The sequence below is a fragment of the Polyergus mexicanus genome, unplaced genomic scaffold (assembly GCF_030449975.1).
Source record: "Polyergus mexicanus isolate NDT 795.1 unplaced genomic scaffold, iyPolMexi1.0 SCAF_6, whole genome shotgun sequence".
NCBI lineage: Eukaryota > Metazoa > Arthropoda > Insecta > Hymenoptera > Formicidae > Polyergus > Polyergus mexicanus.
Genome location: NW_027223326.1, coordinates 10,727,665 through 10,755,142, shown reverse-complemented (window position 1 = coordinate 10,755,142; position 27,478 = coordinate 10,727,665). Strand labels below are relative to the sequence as shown.

The window sequence follows — 27,478 nt, the reverse complement described above, 5'->3', positions numbered from 1 at the left end:
CGATTCTGTTGGGAGATATTTAACGTTGAAAGAGTGACTCGCCTCTCGAGAGCATCGAGAGAGCGACTTTAACTTTATCGACGTACGATCCGGACAAGAAAATTCCAAGGGTGCGGGAGCAAATGTTAACGAGTTAATAGCGGCGTAATAATACGAGCGATGAAAAGGGGGATAAGCTGGATAAGTTATCGCGAAAGTTATTCGTTTCTCGAGTAACGAGCGAAGGAGAATCACGGTCTTCCCGCCCTTGCACGCGGGAGAAAACTATAAAATCTTATTGCGACTCGAGTAATACAGGGGTATCGTGTGTACGCGAAGACTGGGGGAGAAAATAGCAGTAAAACAGCAATAGTAGCAGCAACAATAACAATAACTTGCTTGACTCGCGGCAGAAACATGAGGGAGACACGCATGCGTGCGCGAGAGTGGTAACCTCACGTGGTGGACAATATCTCGTCGTGTGTACACGTGCTCGCGTGCATACGATCATTTTTCCCACCTACCAACCTACAAACCTACCCACCGGTGCCCTCTCTATCCGCCCGGGGCCCTCTATCCTAGCGCACGGTGGTAGCACGTGCTCAAATCCTGAGGAGCAGCTGCCCGCTCGCGAGGACACAGACGGGAAAGAGAGATATTCGCCTTCGACCCCTCCTCTTCCCATCCCTCCCCATTTCGCCACACTTCACTTCCTTCCTATCTCATTCTCCTCTAAAAGAAGATCCGGAATACATTTTTTTTTTCCCGCCTTACAGCGCGGTGAAAAGAAGACCGCTGGCACGTGTATTAGATGAAGAGATAAAACATTTTGACGGAATAATTGGAGAAGAAATAATCGTGGATCGGTTCATGAAGATTGTCGGATAATTCGAATAAGAGTAAGAGAAACAGAATTATGAAAAAATAAGAAAATTATAACAATTGTTCTCGTTAAGTCGATTGGAAATCGAGATCTTCAATTTCTCAATATGTTATACTTGCTTTCGTACGTACGCGAAGAAGTGCGTTAAAAAATATTCTCAACGTTGCAAAGTTAATTGAGCACGCCCCATTTGCATTCTATGTATAATTATAAGAGATATTAATTATACGCGAGAGTTTTGTTCAAGACCTTCCCTCCCACCCCCTGCCGCGCTAAATATGCAAATTCGATTACCGTGTTTCGAATAAAATGCAATCAATGCTTCACGGTCGCGGGTTAATTAGGGTATTCCAGAATTCAGTTACTTTCTAGGACCACAGACTCGTCCTGGTGGAACAGAGCTGCATCTCCCTTTCTCGTTCTATCTAAAAATTACGGTGAATTCAAAAGAAAAAACTCGAATTATTTTATAACCTTTTATAACCTTATTTTATATATATATAATAATAATATTATATATATATATATATATATATATATATATATAATTGATTAATATATTTTTTCGTGAAATATATTATAGACAACTATATATATATACACACAGATATACGTATGCATAATTATAAAACGACAATAATGGATGAAGAATTGCCCATTTTTCGTATCTTTTTTTATAAGACTGCGCGATCGCGAATCACAAAGAAAGAGAAGAATTTTCTGATTCTCGCCCTCGGGTCATTCGTAGCGAGAAGACGCTTATTACGGGCCTATAAACGCGGCGCTTACTCGCGAGATGAGAAGAGACCCGGTAGCCAACCCATTACGCCAAAGAGCCCGTCCACTTTCGTGAAACAAATAATACTCTCGTATCATAAAAGAGCCAGGCGCGTAAAACGCTAAAAGCATGTGTCGTAAAATATAGCAATATTAAATCCTCGCTTCAATGCGCGCATATTCACATATCAAATTTATATATTAACTTTGAATTATCGAAGTTTCTCGTATAATTAAATATCTCATAATTATTTTATCTCAATGGCGAGAGAACCTTCGAAAAAATATACTAAGGAAATAAATAATGTGTAAATTAATAAAAATTGTCATAAGTATTATCCATCTTGTCTCTAATATTTTGCCATGATAATATTATATAAAATCTTTTGTGCGCGCGTATGCCCTCCTCCCTCCCTCCCTTCTAAGTATAATAGGTTGTAATTATCATGTCATTATTTCTCCTCAAAGTATCTTAAAAGATTTGACAAAGTTGGTAGCTTCTCGTAAAGAATCGCGGCGACGCTCTCACGCGAAGTACAATTACGTCTACCGTAATTAATTGATGAAACGTAACTCGGCCGCTTCGCGTTACGGTCACGAACCCCTGTTTCTATCCACTCGCTCCGACGGCGCGACGGATTTGTCCCGGACTATAAAGCAATTTAAACTACAAACGGAATAATTTAAGTAAGCTAACGAGCGTAAAAGCGTGACAAGCGCTAAACTTCGAATGTTATTAAAGGCTCCGATTATTAGTGAACATATAAAGCGTTCGACAATTTACTGATAATTCGCGAAACTCACGAGGCGGAAAGAAAGGGGATTTAATCTAAATATAAGGAGCCGTAGTTCTTTTCTGGAAACGTTGGAAAATTTTTCTATACAATTTTTCCGTACGGAGTGTGAATTTCGCGGAGAATTTTAAATACTATGAGTCGAGACAGAAAAAGGCGTTTTTATACCACCAGTGAACAACGACGCGAGCGATTCTATACTCTATATATAGCGTGGCGTGTGTACCTGCTCGGCGTTCTCGAAAAGCTGCGAGGAAAAGCAAAGAGCGGGCAAGGAGCGGAGGTGCGCGGCAGCTGGCCTCACCGCAACATCTGGCGGTATCCGATACGTATATATTCGGCACCGCCACGCGCCACTTCCAATTCTCCGATGTCCTCTCTTGTATTTTCTCGCGACGCCTATCTAGCTCTTCTTCTCTTTCGTCGTTTTCAAATTTCTATCTTTTCATCCCCGAGCATCAACTTTTCCGCCGACTCGATTAAATCTTTCCCTCATATCTCGCGTTTAACGTTAAATGTCACTGAACGCAAAGATATTTTGTCAAAATCATTTGCGCGATCGAATAATGAGACACATGGACAGTTTTTAATTTTCAGACAATTCACATTTCATTTTCAATTTAATTTATATCTCTTTTGAATAGAAAGAGAGAGAGAGAGAATAACAAGAGGTCTATTCAAGCTAATAAAAATGCATTGGCATTTCAAATAGAATATCAAAATCTTACGAAAGCTATTACGACTACTAGATTATAAAAGATTAATATATATGTATATATACGCTCTCTTTGAAAAATCTGTTCCCCTTGAATAAATGCGATGCAATGTATCGTGACGAAATACGCAAATTCACTTCCGGTCCGTGCCGTCGTAACACCTTTATACGACGAGAAATTCACGATACGACTCTCGTGACGTTAATGTTAATATACGTGCCAGTAAAATTTTCCAAAGACCACTAACGAAATAGCCTTTTGGGACCGGAAATGAATCCGCGGAGAACAGGTTGGGAGACGCTACTTCGCTGCACGAATGCGTGCTCGATCGACGAGACGGTATGATCCTCTTTGCTTTTAAAAGAGAACGCAACGCCGTCTCCAAGGCTGACGACAAAAGTGCAACAAAGTCGGGTGACGTATCCAATTTTAGCTTCACGTCCGACGCTCATTCTTCATAAATTATTCATAAAGTTGTGATCGTTGCGATCAGAAAATAGCGTAGAAATTAAATTGTCAGCGATTTAAAAGAAACTATATTACGATGAAGATAAAATAGAATTCAGATTGAGTTTATCTAAGGAAAGCAAAGGAAAAGGAGCTTGTCAAACCGATTCGATATACGCATGCCTATATTTGCGAATTGCGTTCAATGTAGAAATATAAGAGTAACATCGAAATTCTTCGAAGTTCTCTCGATAATTCTATTTTCAAACGAGAAAGTAAAAGATTAAAGTAATCTTGGTATTCTTAAATAAGATCTCCGAATCAATAAGCTTTAGATAAATATTTACAATCTGTGTAAATAAAAAAAAAAAATAAAAAAAAAGATAATAAAATTCTAAAGAAATTTATCTTCAAAAATTTTCACGTCACTTAGTCACTAAAAATAGAAATATTAACGAGATACGTGCACTTTGTTGTACTGAGAGAAATTACGGGTAAATGCTTACGTAAGAGATAGATCTCCGTACAAGCATGAGCATTATTCGACAGGCTGTTTAGGGATATTCGCATACGCTACGTCCTGTCACGTGTACCCTCGTACGTGTCTCATATCTGATGCTGCCAGGAACAGAGAAAGGGGATAGTTTTATCGGACGTATATGAGGATACGTATTCAAGATTATGTCCGTTCGTTAAGATTGCGCTTTTTATACTCACGAGCGTGGCGCAAGGGCGAGACTTTAATTTATAAAGGCGACGCAGGGCGCGTTCGGCGTTGAATCGCTAATTTCCGTAACGAAACGTACTCGCGGAACGATCGAACGATGGGCTCGCACGCTCAGAAAGCAGGAAGGAGAAACGGCGATAAAATCATCCAAGAGAGTCGTTGCCCGAAAACGGACAGTGGGGAAACTTCGTAAGGGACTTTGGCGCATCGCGCGCAGGAAAGGCAGTCATTAAACGAAGGCCATTAACTCGATTGCCTTATGTCGTCGCGTGCGAATTAATTTAATCGCTCGAATTGAAATCTTCGCAGGAAAGCCCCCCGATTCGATCGATACGCTGATATATATTTACAGCGTGGATGGAAGGATTGTCAGCGCGAAGATACTCGATACGATAAGAGACCAGCGATAACGTAATTGATTTATTAACGTATCGACGAACATAGACTTCGATACTACAAAAGGAAATCGATATTTGCTTTTTTCAACGTTCTCAAAGGCTCTATCTATCTCTATATTCTCAAAGGTTAAAATTAATGTCGGGACTTTCGAAACAGTCTGTACATTAGGACACCGTTATTGATTGACGATAAAAATCGATAGATTCGAAAAGCTCCTTGATAACGAGATGGGTTATCGGGCTGGCGTGGCAGAGGAATAAATTTCCACTGTAGAAAAAGAGAAAAGGAGAGAAAGAAAGGGATTGTTACGTATTCTGAAATCGCGGTACGTTTCTAAGATCACAATACGGGGTGTGCATATTCCCATGACAGGAAGGTTGAAATTAGGTTCCCCGTCGAGTGCACGGACCGAAAGATAATTCTCTTCCGAGCCACGAGGAGCTTGACAGCGGAGAAATTATTCTTTCGTACGATTCTCCGCGTACAACGCTTTCGTCCTTCTCCTTCGTGAACGAAATTGAGTAAAAACTAGAGAAAGTTCGTCCCTCTGAAATCCAAACGGACACGTAAATTTTTAATTCTTATCCGACGCGACCACGAAAAGTTTTCGAAGATGAACGATTTATTAGAGCAGCGTACAAGTTCGTGTGATATCCGGGATATTTTAAATTAATTTTCGAATTAAATCTGTCAAATAGAAATTATAATGCAAAATTGTAGCGAAATTATTTTAAATCTTTACTGAAAGATGTCTTGTATATTCCGTTGTATTTTTGTTATAATTTTATTATGCGACATCTAAATATTTAGAGTTTCCAACAATTAGACATTCAAATGCCTATAAGCTTGAAGAAAATTTTAATTGTCAAATAGATTATTCGGAATTAAGTATTAAGATATTGTAGAAAGAATGGTGAACGAATTTTTGTCAAGGCAAAATCAATTTCGCGAATCGATCGAAAAACCTTTCCACTATCGTAGAAATTTCTCTCGGCGCAACATTGAGGAAGTTAAATTTCTCATTTATATCATCCGGATGTACGGTTGAGGCCACCTTCGTGGCATTCCCCTTCGTTCTATATTCATGCGGTAAGGTAACGAGTTAACATTAAGGAGAAATCATTAAGACCGTAGAATAAGCACACGTTGATCGGTCGAAATATCAACGTGAAACGTGTCGGTTTACGATGTGCACGCTTTTTTCCTGCATATGATGTTTTTGTAATGAGTAATGAGTCGTAAACAGTCAATTAAACTGATCGAGGAAACTGAATAACGGATCATATTTTCTAAAATGTATCGTGAAAAGTCGAATTGCTAGCTATTGTTTCGATTGCGACTGTGGGTTTTCTCTCTTATTATTTATAAGGAATAAAACTTATCACATATTACAAGCGAGATTGGCAATGACTAATTTCAAATAAAAAGCGACAGACAATTAATTGCATACTTTTCACGTATACACACATCTTCCATTTATAATAAATCCTTTTAATTCAATTATTCTATTATTTTCATTGCATCTCGTTTGAATTCATCAAAATTAAATTTTTATAAAAAATCTTAATAATTTTATAATTGAATATATTAAAACCTTAAAAACACAAACTTTAATTTAAATAAAAAAGAAATTTATTTAATTAATCTTGATTTTTCATAATCAAAATCGCGCGCACGTATGATTTTGTGTTGGAAATAGAAGATCTTCCTCGAATATATCGATAATCAAAACTCGAATTAAAGTCGAGAAACAAGGTATAATTATACAAAACATTCAATGTTCTAATATATAACCGATTTGTTTTTCATGTAAAATATATTGTGTATCAACACCTGATTCAATACTTTTAATATTTTTGCGCATGTTTATAAAGTATAAAAAAAAAACACGCCGATCTTGATTAATAGAAAAAAGAATTAAAAGAAAACAAGATTCTGTTACTTAATTAATCCCCTTCAAATTTATATGATCATGAATGAAATGCGTTACTATATCCCGACTAATCTAGCGGTGTCCTTGAAACCTTGACGGTCCCTTCAGACGGGCGGTAGCCGGCGAGCTGGCAGCAAAACTGGGAGCGAGACGGTGTAGATACGCGTAAGGAAGCGTAACGCCTACGTAGAGCCGAGCCTCTGACTCGCGACTTCCGGTCAAGCAGCAGGAAGCACGCTCGGTGCCTCGCCGCCACCGACGCTCAACTCGCCTTGCCCGACGACATCCTTAGATCAGGCTATACCCGAGCGAGGAACTACAGAACGCGTTCCAAGTCCGCTCGAGAAATGTTCCTACACCGAACTATGGGCACGTCGAAAATTTAAAAAAAAACTTAACAGTATGAAAAATATAAATTTAAAATTTTCTCAAACTCCATTCTCGATACGACTTTGCTTTAACGTGCGTATTTATTGGTCTAATCCGATGATTTAGTAGCTAGATAATATTTTCACGTGTTAGGTATATACTCGAATATTGCAACATATAATAAATGAAACATAAACACATGAATTTTTATATATAGGGAGAAGAAATTATTTTTAATAATCAACTTTCATATATGTGTGTGTTTCAAAATTCAAAAATTATATAATTTTCCTTTCATTGTTCTCTTTTTCTCTCTCATTACAGTAGAAATATAAATTAAATGCCTCGGTAATTAAAGTTTAAAGAATTAAAATAGCGAAAAATAAAGATCGAGTTTAAAGGAATAAGATTCTGTAAAATTTCCACAAAGGAAAAATTGACTTTAAATTAATCAAAAAAAATTTCTCATTAAAATAAAAATCTTAAAGATACACGCTTACGCGCATATAAAATCTTCTCCTAATTCTCCCAATTATTTATTTTCTCCGAATTTTGTCAAAAAATACATTAGAATAATATTGTTTTAGAGCGGCAAACTCTATAATTTTATCTCTTCCAAAAATAAGTATCAAATGTTGCGACATATGTTTTGAGAAGGGGTGACATTAGCGCGCGCGCATAAATCTATTCGCGCACAACAAAAAAAGAGAGAGGACGAGGGAAAAAGATAAAAACTGTCAGCGAGCAGTTTTTTAATTTTCTTTTCGCGAAATCTCTTTATGTGTGTCTCATAACGATTACGAGCGGAGTCTCGACGTTTTAACGATGCCGTTAATTGACTCGCACGTAGCATCTTTTTACGCACAGAAACCACGCACAAATAGATTTATTCCACAATCGCGAAGAAGTAATTGTCGTTAATTGTCTCGCGGTCTCGAGTAAGCAAACGTTTTTTTTTTTTTTTCGCAAGTTCTCAACCTGTTTCGCGTGTGAGAACGCGTAACTGTCTGAATTCGTAATATCCTCATTTGTCAGAAAAATATGTAACAACCGTTTCGGATTTTTTCCCCTTCACAGTTTTACGAATTCTTCGAACTGACCTAGAACCGATTTTTTAAGTTAAAATTTTTACAACTTAATCTTTGGATTGCGAATATAGATAAAATAGCATTATATTATTATCATTATTATGTACAGATTATATATATTTTTCTCTTCAAATTAAAAGAAAATGAAAACTAAGATCAGAAAATTAAAAAAAAAAACTCTTAATCAGAGATATTTTTAATACGGAACTTGCTTAAAGAGAGCGAAGTAGCTTGTAGTATACCCGGGTGCACATCGTGGGCTATATTCGCGCGGCCAAAAGTGCGAAGAGGAGCATACGTGGGCCTGTGTTTCGCGTTTCGCTTCGCTAATTTCTCTCGTGCGTTCGCACGCCGAAATAAAAGCTTTAATTTCGTAGCAACCATCCGCCGCGCCTAATTGGCATAGACGACGATGTTCGCTCGCTCGCACGAACGACCGTTTGCCGATGCGATCGAAGAAAGAAAGCAGGGATACGCGCACCATATTAATTCCTAATTGTGTAATTATCCCTCTAATTATAGACTGATGCGTATGGCAAATTATCCCACCGTCGAACGTCTCGAGTTCAAAGCGAGACTCAAGGCCGTCCGTAATTTTCGTGAGTCAAATTTACGCGAAACGACGATTGATTGTACAATAGATCCCGTATATTTTTCCCGCGGATGAATTTTCAATGAACGATGAAGTACGAATCAAACAAGCTTCATGATATTGAAAGATTAGGAAAAATAAGAAAAATTTAGTTATATATCAATTATATATATATATATATATATATATATATATATATATATATAAAATAGTTTATATATTAATTATATACATATATAAAAATTGCACAAAGATTGTATTTAAATGTCTCTTCGAAAGGAAAAATACTAACCGGAAGTACAACGTGGTTGACAATGACCTTGAAGAAATTTGTTTCGCGACTCGCACCTGCGATTGCCAAGTTCAAACCACGATTTGTCCACCGATTGCGTATCGATCTCGTTGCTGCTCGAGAATTAATTAAGCACACGAATGTACTGGATAATTTAAAATAACACGAGACGCTGCGATATGATCATCGTTATGGCCATCATATCCGAAATGATTAATATATGTACATGACCAAGTACGCTTGGCAAAAGCGACATTAATAATGTTTCATAAGATAAATTCTGTTAAAATATTTGTGGATTCCCTTATATAAAAAAAAAAAAAATCTTGATCGTAACCGCATGTACGGAATTATAATAAAACGATCAATGTATAATAAACGGATAGAGATGAGCAAAATATAATAGTTTTGAAATAAAAATAAAGATTTTTATGTTAACTAGCTCTTTCTCTCTCTCTCTCTCTCTCTCTCTTTCTTTCTTCTATTAGATTATAAATGATTAATATAAGATAATTTGTATATTTGTACGTTAATTAAAAACATTTGAAATATTTAGTATTTAATTAATTTGACTTATCTAAAATACAGTCAATGTAAATTTAAAACTTAAATATTATTTCGAATAATAAGAATTTTTATCCTTTCAAAATTTCGATTATTTCAATCAACAATTTCAATATTACATTTCAAATAAATATTTTCTATAGACTTGTACCAATCGTTCTCATCAATCCATTTTTGAAAGAAATATCCGCCGCTATAGACGAGTTTATTAGATTGAAATTATCGAGAGCGCGAACGATTAATCGCGGAATTCTAAAGAGAGCAATTTCGCACGAGCCTTCTCATTCGTCCGATTTGACGCACAAAAGAACAAGAGGAACAGAGATGCACTGTGATCGCTCTCGGATAAAAGGCTCGCTCGCGTACACCTGAGAGTAGCAGGTGCAGCGCAAGGTCTCGGTCTTCGGACGAAGTCCTGGCTCTTTTCTCGCGTGACAGCGACACGACCGGTCGATGAACAGCCCCAATATATATGTGATCAAAAAATTAAATAAATGAAAGATCGGACACTCTGAGAGAAATTTTGTTACTCGTAATTATTGAAAATGCTACTCCTTACAAGAAAGGCGAAAAATATTCTATATAATTGTATAAAGGCATTCTATCTTTGAAACGCAAATCATTTCCAGAAAGAAAGACGTACATATTCTTTACCTGCAAAATAACAAGAATTCGCGAACACTGATATCCTAGTTTTGATGATTTTTTTTTTTAGATAAAAGGTACAAAACGTTCTCGCGTATGAGAATAACTAGATTTTATCTATGCTTCTATTTCATATACAATTTATTTGTATATAATATTGAAAATATGTTCTAACATGACGATGTACGATAATTAATATATTTATACCACGGAGAAAAGAAATGTGCTGAAAATAATTTAATCTTGCCCCTATATCCGTCCCCTGATTGCACTCGTCGTGTTCTGTTATCTCTTTTTCTCGCTATATTTTTAGATGTTATTAATCGATGATATTCCATCCTTATCCATAATAGCGACCTTGATGGGAACCTGCGACCTACGATGCGAGGTATGCGGGCACTGCAATTACGTCGAGGCGCGAGTGTCCACCTTTCATTGAGTTTGCATGTTCTCTTTGTTTCCCCTTCTTGTTATTGTTGACGACGGAGGACTGACCACGCGTGCGTAAGTCGAATTACATTCATTCATTTTTATATCGCAGAGCAGTGTCGTTAAAAAATAAAAATTTTTCCTTGTATATCGTAATAATACACAGAATCTATCATATATTCACATTATTAAAATCAAGTCAAATTATCGTGAGATATATAAAGATAGGATCGATCCTAAACATGTGCGATCGCATATGGCTCCGCGCTTTCTATTTTGACAATTAAACGCAATTTGACCGATTAATAAAAAATAATTTACGATTGTCAATATCCCTATAAAAATTGATTGTATTATATTTTTTATTATTTGATCGAGATAATATAACGTAATTAATCGATGTAAATTCTATTATTCCTATTATTTGTTACAATTAATTTTAATAAATTAAATGTACATAAGTGATTATACAATACATATCGCTCGTACTTTTTAACCATAGCTTTCGAAGATTTCTCATAGAAATTGTTAGAAAGCAACGAATCACTAACCGACTTACGAACTAAAAGGGATATTCGTTAATTAATTCGAAAAAGGGATTCTCAGATTCGCGCGATCAGATAGAGAGAGTCACGAGGCACGAAAAATTCCACGTGCTTGATCGGATTGATCCCAATCACGCAGATAATGACGCGGCTCCACCGACAGCTGCATACTCGCGTCATTAGCCAGCACTTTCAGCTTTCGGATCTCGTTACATTGATCAGTCATTATCGTATAGAATCCTCCTACCTTTTCCTACCGCACTCGTTCAATCGGCAACCATTTGCATATTCCTCGATAATAGCAGAAGTACGGGAGTACAGGAATTAAATGATAAATACTCCAGGTTCATTAAAGCGAGTTACGATTATCTTATCTATAGTATTATTAAAGCAGTCTAAAAGATTTTTCGAAAATTTAAATATGTTAAATATTTTCTTTAAAATATAAAAAATATAAATATTAATAGAAAAGAAATTTTTCATATTTAAAAAATGCAAGAATAAAATCAATTTCTAAGTTAAGTGAAAATTGTAAAAACTTTACGAATTCGTTATTTCAATTCAAAGTTCTGTTGTTCAAATATAAAAAAAAAAAAATGTTACAATTATCGCGTTTAAAGAAACAATCGATTGGAAAGAACCAATTGGAGCACTCGTCAATTAAAAAAAAGCTCAGGAAGTAGAAGAGGGTTCTGTGTGAAATTCATAATAAGATTAGCGAGACATTCGTAAAGATTGAATTTTTGTCTGTGTTTATTGCTAATATAAATACTATTCTTTTACAAATTGAATTGGCCTAATGACGTCTCGTAACATACATAAAAAATATCGGCTAGCCGAGTCTAGTGACGGAATAATGCTATCCTTAATGACAATGTACAATGCGATGCCGAAAGAGATTCGGCTTCGCCGAGATCGACTCGGAGAAGAAGAGATAGATTATACTAAACCCTTCCTTCTTTTCGTCGACGAAATCGCCGGAAATCTAATCTGTCGATAATCGTCGTCGAAATTCGGCCTCGCCATGCGCGCGACGACGCGTCGTGTCGATTACCTAATTGTAGTATACTTAAGAGTAAAATCAAAATTTCTACACATGTACCACGCAAGTGGAATCGAATCGATATAATGGAGCTCCGTCCTCTTCACTCTCGCGGCAAATGATTAAGCGTTCGACAAGAATCGAAACCCGAGACAACAAAGCTCGAAAAGGAAATTTCCAAAGAGGCGATTAAGTACCCAGTTATGTCGATATTGTCTTTTCTAACATTCGACGAGATGTACCCGTGAATTCTGCGCCATAAATAAACAAAATAAATATAATTGCAATGCGATAATAATTGTAACAAATCCTAGATATTGTTAAGGCTGCTTCATACTTCGCATTTTCATTACGATTTATAATGAATGGAGCAAGAGAGGGAGAAAGATGAGTGGGAGTCTAACGTTTAACGGTATTGCACGCTTGAGTCACGCATACGGAAACCTTACTGAATTGTCACGATATACAATAAATACGCGATATTTTAATCGATTCTGAAAGTGCTTCAAAAGTGCTGAGACACATCGATATAGCGCGTATAAATTCGAGCGAAACGCGAGAAAGAAACGCGTTGACCTATTAATTCACGTTCGATTAATTCGAAAGGAATAATTAATTCAACGACGCGAAATCGCGAGGGTGTCGCATTCAAGAACAACGTAAAACCGAATCCTTTGCAAAACTACGACGATCCTGCACGCGGTTGCTGCTGCGTGTAGAAACCAAACGGTCGCGATTCCGCTAAGGACGACGACGACGATAGCAGCGACGTCGAATTCGCGGCCGCTACGGCGACCGAGGACGACGACGACGATGACGACGACGGACCGGACGTCGAGACACGAGAACGCTGTTGCGACGAGGACGCTTTCTGTTGCCCGATCGTTTGATGAGATCTGATGGGTACTGGTAGCGGTCGCTGGATCTTCTTACCGTGATGTTGACCGGTAGCGCGGTAGCCCTGATGCCCAGGCCCGGTCGGCCGCAATCGGGGTCTGCCGGGACCCCGACGTATCCCCGCGGCGCCACCGCGTCCGGACAGCGGTATCAGAGTCCCTACCGGACCCAATGGACCCACCGTGCTGGGACCGTCTCCCTCGGCAGGGTCGGAGGTCGCGTGGACAGTCCCTAGGACATAAAAAAATACACCCCTTCGTTCTAAAAGATTCTATTGGAAATTTCGCCGCCGTAGATGCGGTGACGATCGCCTCGTCTTGCGAATCCAAATCCAATCGATGATTAATGTTTAATGTTTCGTAAAGTATAAACACAGACAAGATAAAAAAGTGCAATTCTTCCAGAGGAGATTTTTCAAGAGCAGTCAGAATTCAATTCGTCGATTTACAAATTGTACATCGTATTTATACGCGATTTATCGCGGAGCGACGAGAATAAGTATTATTATCATATTATCATAAATTCTTCGATATACACGAAATAGCGAAAATGCTGTATAATAAACGCCCTAAGGATTCCATTCTTCTTCTTTTCGTAAGACGAATCGATCAAGGATCTCGAAAAGGAGCGTTTCAAGGAGATTTTTCTATGCGAGGATACGTAGATGTGCGTGAAAATCAGTGTTCCTCCTCTCCAAACGTTGATATCTCGTCTTCGCCTTTATCCTGTCGCCTGGTCGGCATTCCGCGGCACGTACCCGATCACTCGAGGAGCGCTCCTCTTCAGATACTACGGTCTAAGTGGACACTTGAGGAAATGGGCGACAGAATAGAAAACGCGAAAACGCACGTCTGTCGTTCACAAAGCCCCGCCGCCGACTCTCGCACTCTTAAATGATAATTCGATTTGGAAATTCCACGCGCGTGAATCGTATCGCGGAGCAGGGATCGAAGTACTCCACACGAATCTGTGATGACAATTTCCGTCGCGTATAAAATATTAAGACGAAATAAATATCTCGATTATTCAATATAAAAATATTTTTAACGAATCGTATTTCATAAAATTATTTAAAAAAAAATAAATTATTGTATTACTTGAAGCAGTAGTCTCTTATAATTATCGAGCTATGAATAAGTCGCCTTTCTTCGGCAGAAATCTGACTAACAAATATCAAAGTTGCGTAAATAAATGCAATAAAGACGAGAATCCAACTGATATTGATGTAGATGAATAAAATTAACTGTTACGATATTTGTTTTTGTATGCGATGAAATCTATTATATACTTAGTTCAATCGTCCAAGTAATTAGATAAAAATTTCCGGGAATTAATTTACGATTCGTATTATGACCAAATCAAAATTCGTAAATTATACGTGTTTTAATGGACAAATAACGACGTGATAAGAGACTCACGAGGAAAAAAATCGAGCCTGTTTGTGAGAGCAAAGATAAAATTTTCGAGATTGTTGGAACGAGGAGGGATCCGCGGAATGTCGACGGTCCAGCTTGCTATATCCTTGCCTCGCCCTATCCTGCCGTATTATCCTACCGTATTTTACCCGTGTGTTGTGAGCCGAACTATCTATGCTGCCATATATATTTTGTCTCCCCTATCCAGTTCTGTTCGGCCTAGTCTGGAACACTTAGATTCTGAGAAAACTTGAGATCTAAAATCAAATCACGTTACCTAACAGGATCACGCAGGATCCTACACGAAACCATTTTCCGCCCATTAAATCTAATTAGATAAACCTATTAATTATGTGACTGTGTATTTCGACTTACAATATCTAGGATCTAATACGCCTCATTGCTTTGCTTTAAAAAACGGAATATCGAAAAATTTGATTTTATAAAAGAACAATATTCAAAATGTAACGATTTTTCAAGTTATACATTCCCATATATCTATATATCAATATAAATAATATCGATTGCAAGTTAATAATTATAAATGCGATAAAGAAAATATGGCATATCTATTACATTATTCGGGAACGATTTCTTTGTGACAAAAATATAAGAATATGATATTCGAGAGGATGCGTAGAGTCGACGGGACGAGATGACACAGTAAGGTACGGTAAGGTACGGCACGAATCGACAACAGCCAACCCCTTATATAGGGTCCGCGTAATTCCCCTCTATCCTCTACAAACCCTATCCTCTTCTTTCTTTTATTAGACCTCGCGAAATGACGAGGGAAATTAGATGTCGGGCTTATGCAACTGAAACATATTACGATCGCGTCTAGGACTCTTAAGTAGATATTACTGAATCAAACGATGAAATTAAAGAAAATGGCAACTATTTTAACAAATATTATTCAACAGTTCGTGCTTCAATGTAAATATGTATTAATACAAATGCAAAAGTTCGATATTAATAGAGAATATTTGGAAGAATATTAAATTATTAGTCCACACAAACTGCGTTTAGTGAAAACGTATGAATTTTAAATAGAACGCGATATTAATAAAGTTTAGAGTCCCTCATATATACGATTTCTCTCAAAGCGAGCGATCAAATCCCAATTTATATTAAATTGGCTGCGTTTTATTCTCCTTGCGATTTGCATTCTTATTAATCCATCATCCATTTATCGGTTAAAATAACCGGGATACAACTAATCAACGAGAATAACGTTGAATATGTACGCCGGTGAGAGTTGGGAACATTGACAGCTGGATGAAACGCGCGTCGCATCCCGATAAAGAGATAACTAATGGAGAAGAGAGACGAAGCCAAAGTGGAGAAGATGTGCAAAAAAGATGGTGACGAAGAAGAGGACAAGGGAAGGAGAGAGAGAAAAAATAAGAAAAAAAGAAGAGAAAAAAGGAGAAAAAAAGAAAGAGAGAAAGAGGTAAACGCGAGTTTCAAAAACTTAAGAAGAGCATCGATCGCAGCTGTCGCCTTCGCTCCGCACCTGCTATTTATTGTCCGCCTCGTCTTCCAGTCGACGACAAGTGAGAGAGCGAGACCGATCCCTTTTTCCTCCACGTGCGTACACGCAGCACGAGGATGGAATGTGTTAAGCGTACTCGCGCGCGCGTTGTCCGCTCCGTGTTCACGGTTCACGTGGCGTTGCGTGAGGTCGCCTTATCGGATACACACCGTACCTCTTTCTTTCTCTCTAATTAATACGACGAACTCATCGACGTTTGCTATATAGAATCAGGAATCTCGGTATTTTTGCAGTCTCGTGATGTTCTCGATGTTATAATTATTTTACTCAACAATTATTTCATCTATTAAAGTTAATTGGAATATTTTTTTATATCGTATGAAAAATACTTTTTTCCCGTTCGGAATCATTCGACTTATCGATGACTCTCTTTGATAGCATACTCCCCCTAGAACACAACACACTTATGTTACAGCGACAAATGTTTCTAGCCTGGCCCTATACCAATCCGTCGTTCGCAAAACGAGTTGTATAGAAATGAGTCACGAGAAATTTCACGGGGGTGGAATGTCTCTAAGGGTACCCCGTAGAGAAGCGCCAACTGTTACCCCCTCGTGGACGCACATGTGCTCGCGAGGGAATTTTCGGCACAAGCCGACGATGGGGTCGCGAATGGACCCACGGGCGTTCTTCTCGCGAACCGCAAAGTCCCCTGAGAACCCGAGCAAGTGCCCGGACGAAAGACGGCACCGAGGGTGCAAGAGGATGCGGGGAGGGACCCCCGAAAGTGTCAGCGGGGATTAACGGTATATCGATTGGCGGGGCCACGACCGCGAAAGAAGTCGTTCTTCTCATGGCAAAAGCTTCGAAAATTCGCGGCAAATTTCGCGACGCCTTTTATTATCTATGCTTTTATTCAATGTCATCAAAAATGGAATTATCGCGAACATTGCGGTAATATTAATTATGAATATTTTCTCTTTTGCGAACTTTTCCGCCTGGCCTGTAAGACCGGCTTTAAGTATAAAGCTAGATTATGAGAGCAAAGTGATAACTACACAAACGTGCACATTATAACAGATTCGAGAGCGAATTGTAGTTGTTAAATATTTATATAAATTATATCATCGTGTATGTAACTAAATGCAAATGCGAAAAGTATTATCAGTGCAATGCAATATTTGCTTGTAGGATATATAAAATAATTTATAAAATTAATATAACATTGAAAATGTGCGCACAGAACATTCCGTAAATCTCTTATCACAATTATTAATTGAATAAAATATGTAAAATTACTCTGTTTGTCTATTAATTATGCAAAGAGTGTCATCTCATCTTCAATTATTTAAGCAATCTGAATCTCGAATGAGATAGTGATAGATCGATCATTCGATTATTAAAAAACAGATATTTACACGTTGAAATTGATCTTTCATGCTATATTTGAAATGCCATTTTTTATTATACAAACAAAACGCGATTACTCAAGATGAGTACTCACCGTGCTGCAACGTCTGCTCGTTTGAAGTTCCATCCCCATCGATCGGCGATATGGTCGACAGCGATTCGCTGGTCGCTGCATTAGAGATCTTCGACGACGGATGCATCAGAAGCATTCCTCTTCCCTTACCGCCGATCGGTCCGCCCCTACGTGAACCTCGTGGTCGGCCGCGTTTGCTCGCGCCGCGTACGGATTGTCGCATACGCGCGCTCGCGCCCATGCCGAAGGCGAAGTGATGTCCAAGTCGAGCAACTTTGGTCGAAGATTCCCCGAACTGGTGAAAACTACCTCGGGAATGTCCATGTGGGTGGTCGCCGCCGGAAACTGCTACCGGACCGTCCACATCGACCACGAGTCCTTCGTTGCTCGTTTCATCCTACAAAAAGAAATTGTATCAAGATATCAGTTATCAAGGATCACATTACTATATCGCTATTATTATTATTATTATTATTAGATAATGACATAAAGCAAAAGAAAACGCTAGCAAAATTTATCTACTCTCAGAATTAATTCTTTTAATAATTTCATTTTCAAAAGAAATTTTCATTTAAACTAATAAAAATAAGGGTAATAATTTTGCATCGATTGTACCTCTGATTTGGCTGGACTTGTCGGCGTGCTATAATTATCTACATTTTCTAACTGCTGTTGATGGTGATTGTTCTGGTGCTGCAACTGAATCGAATTCGCGCCCGGCTTAGGCTCATTAAGATTAACTTGAACGGTATCGTTGTTTTTGTCGCCATTAGCGTCTGTATGACACGGTTTCTTCGCATCGTTCTGAAAAAGAAAGAAGTTGCAGATGTGAAAAATACATTTGTGAAAAATGAAAGAGTTCTGGGTTACTATTTGAATGAAATTAAGTGCGCAGTCTAATTAACAAATCTGATACGCATTGTAAATATTTCCAGACAATTCATCGAACAAGTACGAGCTCGAATTAAATGTTAATATGTGTTAGTCAAAAGTATATCTTCCAAAGACAACTAACCATTTCAGCAATATAAACCGATAGTCTCGAGTATCGAGGAACCGAGAAATAGGAGCGATAAAAATAGGCGGCAGGAAAAAGACGATGCGGTTAGAGAGACAAGAGACGAAAGAAAAAAAGGGGAAAAAAAAGAATCTTTGCGACGCGATTGATAGCGGTGTGTAAGGGCACCGGGCTCACCTTGACCGGAAGCGCGGTTAACTTCCTCTTCCGGTCCCTCTCCTTATGCTGTAAGTTCGACTCGAAGCGAGCCTCCTCTACTCGCTGCTGCTTTCTCTCCTCGCTTCGTTGGCTGTCTGAAATATATACGGACATGTACTATACAAGCCGAGAATGCAGCGGTACAAGTTCGTTACTCCTTTTCTTATTATTATTCCTTATTAAGCCATTAACGTAACCTAATGAGCATAATGTAATCGCGGCCACTTCGGCCACTCCCCCCCCCCCCCCCGGTCACTCCTTCCTCAACTCGTTTTCCACGAGTTTCTGCATACATGCGCGTCCTGCCGTGCGATAGAATGGTCGATAGAAGCAGCGGTTCAAACAAAAACTCGACTATCTAACGATTTATCAACATATTATATCTTTTAATTACGCATCGTGGCAAATTTGAATTTTAATTAGATATTTAATAAGATATTTCTTATTAATTTAGAGAAAAAAACAACGTTCTCCAACATTCAATGCCGATTGTTTATCGACAATTTAATAAAAAATCTAGTCACAGAGTATTTTCGAGAGATAAAAGATTATATATAGCTCATTTTTTGATAAAAATTCTGAAGATAAATAACGACGTGCAATTTTCAATTTCAAATGTAATAATGCATAATTACCAAATAAAAAAGAAAACGAGAATTATTAATATACTTACATCTCGCTTCGATTTCCTCATCATCCAATAGCAGTGACACGACTTCTTTAGGTTTCAGAGTATCAGGTTTGAAATTTCCGCCGCTTATGACCATACGTTGTATCTGTAACACAAATAGACTCTCATTCGCGCGCATTGTTTATTTAATTCCAGCGCTTAGATATAGCGATAACAATATGAAAACGAACCTCACTCTTCTCGCGCGCTCTCTGCAGAATTCGTTCCTCGATAGTTCCTTTACATATTAATCGGTAGACCGTGACTTGCTTGGTTTGCCCCAGTCTATGGGCGCGATCCATAGCCTGTTGGTCTACAGTGGGATTCCAATCACTATCATAAAATATCACCTGCAAATAGATATTATTAATGGATAAATATAATTTACAAGTGTGGTTTGAATAATTTTTTGTTTATAAAAAATTATTTTGTATATATGTGTTCAGATTTATTTCCATACATAACATGTATTCTATATATATTCCACATATATTGTAAATAGAAATCGAAAGTCAGGATGACGTATAAATGAATGCTTATAAGGTATAAAATAAAAATATAAGATTTCTGACCGTATCTGCCGCGGTGAGGTTGATTCCCAGGCCGCCAGCTCTAGTGCTGAGCAGAAAGACGAATATGTCCGCTCTGAAAGACAAAATAGTCCCACGGATTCTTAACTACCGTTTCATAATAAACAATGATATGATCATTTTGTATGTAAATTAATTCAAGGTGTCGGAGCATATTTATGAAAGATTTCCAGAACGAAATCCTCTGCAATAACGATACACTCATCTCATCATATTTGAAATTTCAAATGGTTTAAAAAGGCATTCTTTTTTTTGCCCTTTTAATCTTGTAGAAAACTAAACTACGACGCGTAATTATGGGTAATTATCTGAATATAAATTACACGAAAATAAAGAGATATTCCGCTCGCGATATTCGAATAGCAATATAAGAATATAATTATTTACATTAATGACTACAACTTGAATACAGAAATTCGGTAGATTGTGTAATGGCCTGCCTAGTAATAGCCCACCTTTAGAACTGCAGGTTCGTGACTGTCGTGCATTCAAAAATCAGCAGCTGTCTGCAGGATGGGGACGATTCGGCAATTAATTCGCGTGTTAGTTATGCGCGGCTGAGCCAAGCAGGACATGCGATCTCGGGATCGCGCTTTAAGTATGCAACTGGAGACTGTTCGCGGTTGATAGATATTCTAATCAGCACGGTACAGCCCGGATTAATTATGAATAACGTATTTTCTTATTAATGAGCAACTGACGCCGAGATCTCAAACAATTAAAAATTCTCGCAATCTGCATTTACACAATCGGACTATTCACGATCTTTATCAAATTGTTGAGCAATATTGTAACATTGCTAAGGGAATGCATAAATTGCAACCATATATAAAAAAAAAAATTACCTCTTTTGAAAATCTGCTACCATATCCCGTCGATCCGAGATTTTCGAGGAACCATCTAACCTCATAAACGTATGCTTTCTGTGATACATGTATTCCTACAAGAAATGAATTTGCCAAAATAAATTTTCCAATTTTGTAAAATGATTATTTGAGTGCAGCAAATAGATAGACATACTTCAAGCAAGTCAATCATCTTCGTCATTTGAGAGTATATCAACACTCTATGACCTTGTTCCTTCAAACGTCGTAAAAGACTATCCAACACAGAAAGCTTGCCAGCATCTGTCACTAGTGTTTGCTTATCTAAAATAATTTAATTTATTTATAATTATCCATTTTTATTTCAGTAGAGTCACAATTAATAATTAAAATAGAATATGCTTTTCTGATTAATTTCTATATTTTTTCATATCATGTGTAATTAATTGATATGTATCTTGTTGATCATACCTGGCACAATGATATGTGACCATCCATTAAGAGGAGCGCATGCGGATAATCCACCTTGCGGCTGATAGCAAAACGTTGACATGGTTTGGCCGGCACGAATACATGACTTTTCTTCAAAAAGTGCTCGTTCGCAGCCAAGCCAAAGTAATCTTTGACCAAATGGACCACCGCATTCTTCATGCCTCTTCCAGGCGCATGCTGCAGAACTATTGCTTACATATAATTTTCGTGGACTAGCTTGAACCTGCAATTAAAAGAATTAGAGTACAGTTTCTCGTTTTCCTTTATCTCTTCTATGTGTGTAAGAATAATTGTATTAACCTTGGGATTATTATCGCAAACAAAAGCAGGAATCGTTGTCTGTTGGCAATACCGCATTATAGGCTGCCGTGGGTGATGAGGATGTTCAGGTAACAGAGATAATTTCGAGTCTTCCATTTGTTCCATTTTGCCAGTGGGAAGAATCCTTTGTAACTGAAATATTACAACAGTTGCATCATATATTTTGTAAACTTTTTTGGAGACTACCAACAAATATATTATGTAATGTAAAATATAATTACCTTTGGCAGTTGATTGACTTTCTTACTACTACGTAGTATTCTGTGAGCAACCGTTTCTGGCATTGAATGTATCGTATGGGTGGTATGTGTGTAGAAAGCTTCGCCCTCAATTATCTTTCGTGTAAAAAATATATCTTGCAATGTCACCGATAAGGAGTCAATTTTTCTAGGCAAATAAAACATTTGATTTGTGGCTGTTCTTGATCTATGACTGATGCACCAATCTTCCCAGTATTGTACCATTTTTAATCTTCGCTCCATGAATGTTACAAGACATAATCTGCACGAGAACATTTGTAAAAAAATATTGTAGTTATTCTACAATATAAGAGTTCTTTTTTTCTTAACAATTGTTATTTACATACCTAAATAAAGTACCAGCAATAAACATTTTGTTTATTTCCATTGGAGATAAATTGATAAATCTGCTAAATGAAAATGTATTTTCGTACAAATTTTCATTGCAATGTAGAGCACAGTGAATATATTCTGTGGCAAATATAAACAATTTGTTATACAACAAATGATCTTTGGATGGCAATGCTAGATGCAAAAGTCCTTCGTTATACAGCAAGGCAGGCATATTATAAAATTCTGTGTTCATGAAAAGCGGCGATCTAGCATCTCTACGTTCAAAGAGTTCCGGATGATTACAAACCTATAATTAATATAATTAAATTTACTTTTAAAAACTGTAGATATTTAGACTGTTTTTAAGATGAAAGTTCTCTATTATAATTATAAATTGAGTATTATAAAACAATATATAAATCAGATATAATAGTAGGTAAATTGATAATGACATGTGAGAATACATATTGAGAAAAAAATATAGTACCTTTCGGAACTGCATGACTAGATTCATCAGATTGGAAGTGAAGTTTTTATCATTAGAAGCAGTATCTCCTCCACCTACTGTGTAATGCAGTAAGTCCTCTATCCGAATCTTTTTTTTCAACGCTACATAAACAAGATACAAATGTACCAAATACTCTAAATATATAACATTCGAAAATATGAAATCGAAATACCTGAATAAAGTAATTTTTGACGAGTTGTAAGTGGACAATATACCATTACTTCAATCTTATCTGATAACTCGTTCTCTACATCCTTTTTTATTCTCCGTAACATGAATGGTTTCAAAATCATATGAAGCCTTGATAAGTGTTCTAGCATAAAATTTATAATGTACATATTTTGTAATGAATACATACATAATTTTAAAATTAACATTGTATTTTATGCAAAATTACTTACTTTCATCTATTCCTGTTTTATTTTCTGCATGACTTTCAATATCTTTGGAGAACCACTCGTTAAATTCATCGTGTGAATCAAACAATGTAGGCATGATAAAGTGTAATAATGCCCATAATTCTGCCATGCTATTTTGTATAGGAGTACCACTGAGTAATAATCTATTACGACAACTGAATCCTAACAACAACTTCCACCTCATGCTATTAAAAAAATTATGATTAGTTATTAAATGTGATTAATGTACAATAATGAAAAAACGTAGAATATACCTGCTTGTACTTTTTATAGCTTGTGCTTCATCCAAAATCATGTACTGCCATTTTATTCTATTAAAATATTTATAATCTGTAATCACTAACTGATAACTTGTTATTACTACATGGAAAGAAGCTTCTTTCGTATGCAAATCTTTAGTGTCCCAAAACTGTCTCAATATTTTGCGTTCCTGAGGATTACCCCAATATGGAACTACCTTGAATACTGGTACAAATCTTGCCATTTCCTGCTGCCAGTTATGTAATGTTGATGCTGGTGATATAATTAAAAATGGTCCCCAGACGGCTAAAATTAATCAATTAAATATATATTATTAATTTATTTTTCATAAATATTTTAACAAATGTAATGTATTTGAAATATTAAACTGTAATAGTCAAAATACTTGTAGATACTTACAATATCTTTCAGCAACATGACACAAAAACGCTATGGACTGTACAGTTTTTCCCAAACCCATCTCATCAGCTAATATACCACTGATACCCTAAAAATATTCACAAAACAATTTTAGAACCTCATTCTTATGTAACAAAAATATTATAATTTTAATAACTTTATATATACATAGTTACAAACCTGGTCGTATAAATTTGCCAACCAATTCATTCCTTTTAATTGATAACCCTTGAGATTTCCCTTGAAAATTGAAGGTTGAGGGTGCTCCAGATTCTCAGGTGTATCGCTAAGACGTAATTCTTGAGACGCAGCAGCTGTATCAAACTGTCTCGTCCTTGCTTTTTCGTTATTAAATGCCTCAGTAGCATTTCTCTTGGCCTTTTGTTTCATAATTTCACTGTACATTTAATAAACATATGTTTAATACTTGAATATTTGAAGTATAATAATACAGAAAATATAGAAATAATTAAAATCGATTTCCTTTAATTATACTTACAATAGTCATTAAACTAATAACATTTTCGGATATAAATAAAATTATACATTTAAGTACCTGTCATAATCGTCAATGCCAATAAGTCTGGGATTTCTTTCTTCGTCTAATTGATTCAAGATTCTCAATTGTTCCTCTGCCGATATTTTATTTATTTTTCGCGACATGAAATGAGCATACAGTTCTGTTTGAGTAATAAGAAAATTTAATTTTCTTTGTTGGCGCTTTGCCTGCAATAAAAACGATAATATATAAGAAAAACATACAAATAAAAAAACAGAAAAGGATCTCTATATAATCTAATATCTCCTTACTTCAATAAGTTCTACATCCATTTTACGTTGCTCTTCAGCTTCTTTTTCTAATCTTCTCCTCGTTTCTCGTTCGACTCGATCATAACGTTTCCAATAAGATTGCATTTCTCTCGTCAATCGTTTTGCTCTCCAGATAGTTTCTTTCATATTTTTCTGAGACTGAATCACATAGAAATAAAGATAAGTAATGTTTACAATGCGTAATTCAAATTAAGTGTATGAGAAATCTAGATGTCAACTTATATTTACCTGCATAGCTTTCTGCCTCCAATATTTCATACAATGCTGTGCTACCTTTTTACAACTTATTAGCATTTCCTTATGATTATTAGTTTTGGCCCTTTGTACTTTTCCTAATTCTTTCTTAGACATCATGACCCATATCTTTCTTCTTCTCATTGTCATTACTTCCACACTCTTAGTGTTGTGTTTCTTTCTTCCTCTACCACGAGGTTGATGACGCATTATAGCTTCTAATTCAGATTCATCTAATTCTTCTTCCTTGGGAATTGATTTACCCCATTCTCCCTCTGGAAAATTTCCTTTCTAAAAGCATAGAATTTTTATGAAGAAAGACATTAAGTAAATATAAACAAAAAAATAGCAATATAAAACTGGATACATACATGATATTCTTCAGATGCACAATGACGATTAATCTTTTCTTTCTTAATTCTCATGATTTTTTTGTCCGGCTTTTTCTCTTTCTTCTTTTTATTTCCTACAATCAACTTTTGATGTTCTAAAAATCTATCATAATTGGATAATAAGCCTGCACTGTAGTATTGATATTGTATATTCTGAAAAGACAATATTTCATGACATTCTGAATTACCATAATAATGTCTAATTAATTATTCTTACTTCTGGTTTCTGATAAAAACGGCCTTGATATTTTTTCCGTAATATATGGAATTTTAACATCTCTTGAAAATCATCTTCTGTGATTTGGCTATCTGTGTCAGAGCCTGATGCAGAACTGTCAGAGGAATCACTTAACAAAATATCTTGTAACCAACGCCGTTCTTCTCCCACACTAGACATGTTGTACAATCTCAGTTTATTGATCCTTACTTCTATAAAAAAAATATGACAAATTTGATATTAAGTTAGTTTTGATAGAACTAAAATTAATGATATATATTACCTTCTTTTTGAGTGAGTACATTATCTAGATAAGCATCCGAACCATCAGAAGATTCTGATGAGACAGACTTGTCATCTTCGCTGAAAAAACAAATACACAATATATGTATTATTTCGTATAGCATTAATTTATGATACATTAACTTATTATATAAAAGTTAGAATAACATTAATATTTGTAAGTATTATTACCTAACTTGTTCTTGAAAAAGATCGTTAATTTGTCTTAAGAAGGGCTGCACACTGAGACTGCGTTCTAATCTTTGCAGATGCAAAGGAGCAGCCATTTCAGCTTCCAGCTTCATTGTGTATGCTCTATCAGACATTACACGTCTGTGCAAAACTAATGTTTTCTGTAACAGTTGCATAATGAATAAAATATAAGATTCTTAAATTAAACAAAAAAATCTATTTCATATATTTAATATGCATATTTCATATATTTAAATTTAAAAAAAAAATCTGTTTTATATATTTAATATGCGTGACCATCGATACAAATCGATATATATCTGCAATATACAAAGATAAATTTGTTGGCAATGTTTAATGTAAAATCTAAATAATGATGTATATATGTAAGGTATTAAATATATATGTATGTATATATATATATATATATATATATATATATAAAGTGACAATAAGTTAGCAAAGCTATATCATATAAAGGAAAAATCATTGAACAATTCAATATTATAGGCTATAATGCAAAGAAATTACAAGAATGCATATTACATGAGGAGCATAATCGCGCAATCTGCTAGGAAAAATAAAATGTGCATTTTTTGCCGTTTTTCAATAGCAAACCGCAGAGGAACTCTTTCCACTGGGGGCTGCTATTGTACTTGGAAATTTTTCATATTCTAGGAAACGGCGGATGCACATTACGGGCGTGGAGCTCGTCATGCGAGATCGTGCACGGCTAATTTTATTATATAAGAAGAATGACACGTTGTATCGTGCTTCGGTACGGTTATAATTCAGCTAAATTATTTTCGCTAACAGTATTGCCTTCACCTTGTCTTTTGGTTATATACGCGCGGCCCCACGCTTATTTCGCACGCGAAACAGAGTCTGCTACTGGAAGGCGATTTCCTCTGTTCACAGCGAAATTAGATATATCAGTCGAAGGGGAATACATGGTAGAAGGAAGCCTAGAGAACGCAGACATTTGGCGTGCTTAAAGCAGGGCAGGGATAGGGCATTATGTTCGCTACCATTTTTGTTTTCAGTAGGTGGCGCTGTGAACGCGTCTAAACGCTGAGCAGTTGAGCCTCTGACGAGAGAGAAAAAGAGAGAGAAAGAGAGATATCTCCGTTTCTGGATACTTAAATAAATATTAATAAAATTTCGTATCACATAATTCATACATAAATATATCCCCAAACTTTTCTCCTTTTCTCTCTTACTCTCTCAATCTATTTTTTAGTATATATATGTCTCAGGGAATCAAATTCCTCTCCAATATAATATCTCAAAAGCAAATATAATTTTTAATATTTCCGTGCTTGAAATAATATGTTAGAAATACACAATTATATAAATTCATACTTTAAAATGTGGAAAGAATGTTGAAGGAGGAATTGCGGTATAATATCTGGAGATGATCTTCTCGTAGTATATATTTTACTCGATGTTTATTCGATTGACAACAAAAGACATTTAGCTCACATATTAATATTAATAATAAAGAATATTAAACATATAATGATTTATAACACTCACTCTTGGTGAAG

General features: G+C 36.2%; 1 protein-coding gene across 1 annotated transcript; it reads right to left on the bottom strand.

The window, feature by feature from the left end:
- Positions 1–11,922: 11,922 nt before the first annotated feature.
- Positions 11,923–26,949, bottom strand: Ino80 (chromatin-remodeling ATPase INO80). Its single transcript, XM_070297372.1, has 27 exons — positions 26,760–26,949; positions 25,932–26,092; positions 25,741–25,820; positions 25,458–25,669; positions 25,220–25,393; positions 24,843–25,139; positions 24,594–24,752; positions 24,340–24,509; positions 23,964–24,180; positions 23,784–23,871; positions 23,378–23,669; positions 23,106–23,308; positions 22,877–23,017; positions 22,684–22,805; positions 22,211–22,503; positions 21,846–22,125; positions 21,604–21,756; positions 21,283–21,526; positions 21,008–21,135; positions 20,833–20,927; positions 19,970–20,042; positions 19,589–19,747; positions 19,401–19,503; positions 18,707–18,822; positions 18,127–18,315; positions 17,533–17,908; positions 11,923–13,349 (listed from the first exon to the last, which is right to left on the bottom strand). Exons 2-27 carry the CDS (start codon positions 26,063–26,065, stop codon positions 12,904–12,906), a joined length of 4,944 nt encoding a protein of 1,647 aa, XP_070153473.1. The 5' UTR covers positions 26,066–26,092; positions 26,760–26,949; the 3' UTR covers positions 11,923–12,903.
- Positions 26,950–27,478: the final 529 nt, after the last annotated feature.

Bases quoted from the DNA above. Each gene is read 5' to 3' on its own strand.
- Ino80 (XM_070297372.1), bottom strand. From the start codon at position 26,065: ATGTCTGATAGAGCATACACAATGAAGCTGGAAGCTGAAATGGCTGCT. The intron at 25,670-25,740 runs GTAATATATATC...TTTTTTTTATAG, and splicing joins TGTACTCACTCAAAAAGAAG to AAGTAAGGATCAATAAACTG. The intron at 21,757-21,845 runs GTAATTATATTT...GTAATATTTCAG, and splicing joins AAGTCAATCAACTGCCAAAG to TTACAAAGGATTCTTCCCAC.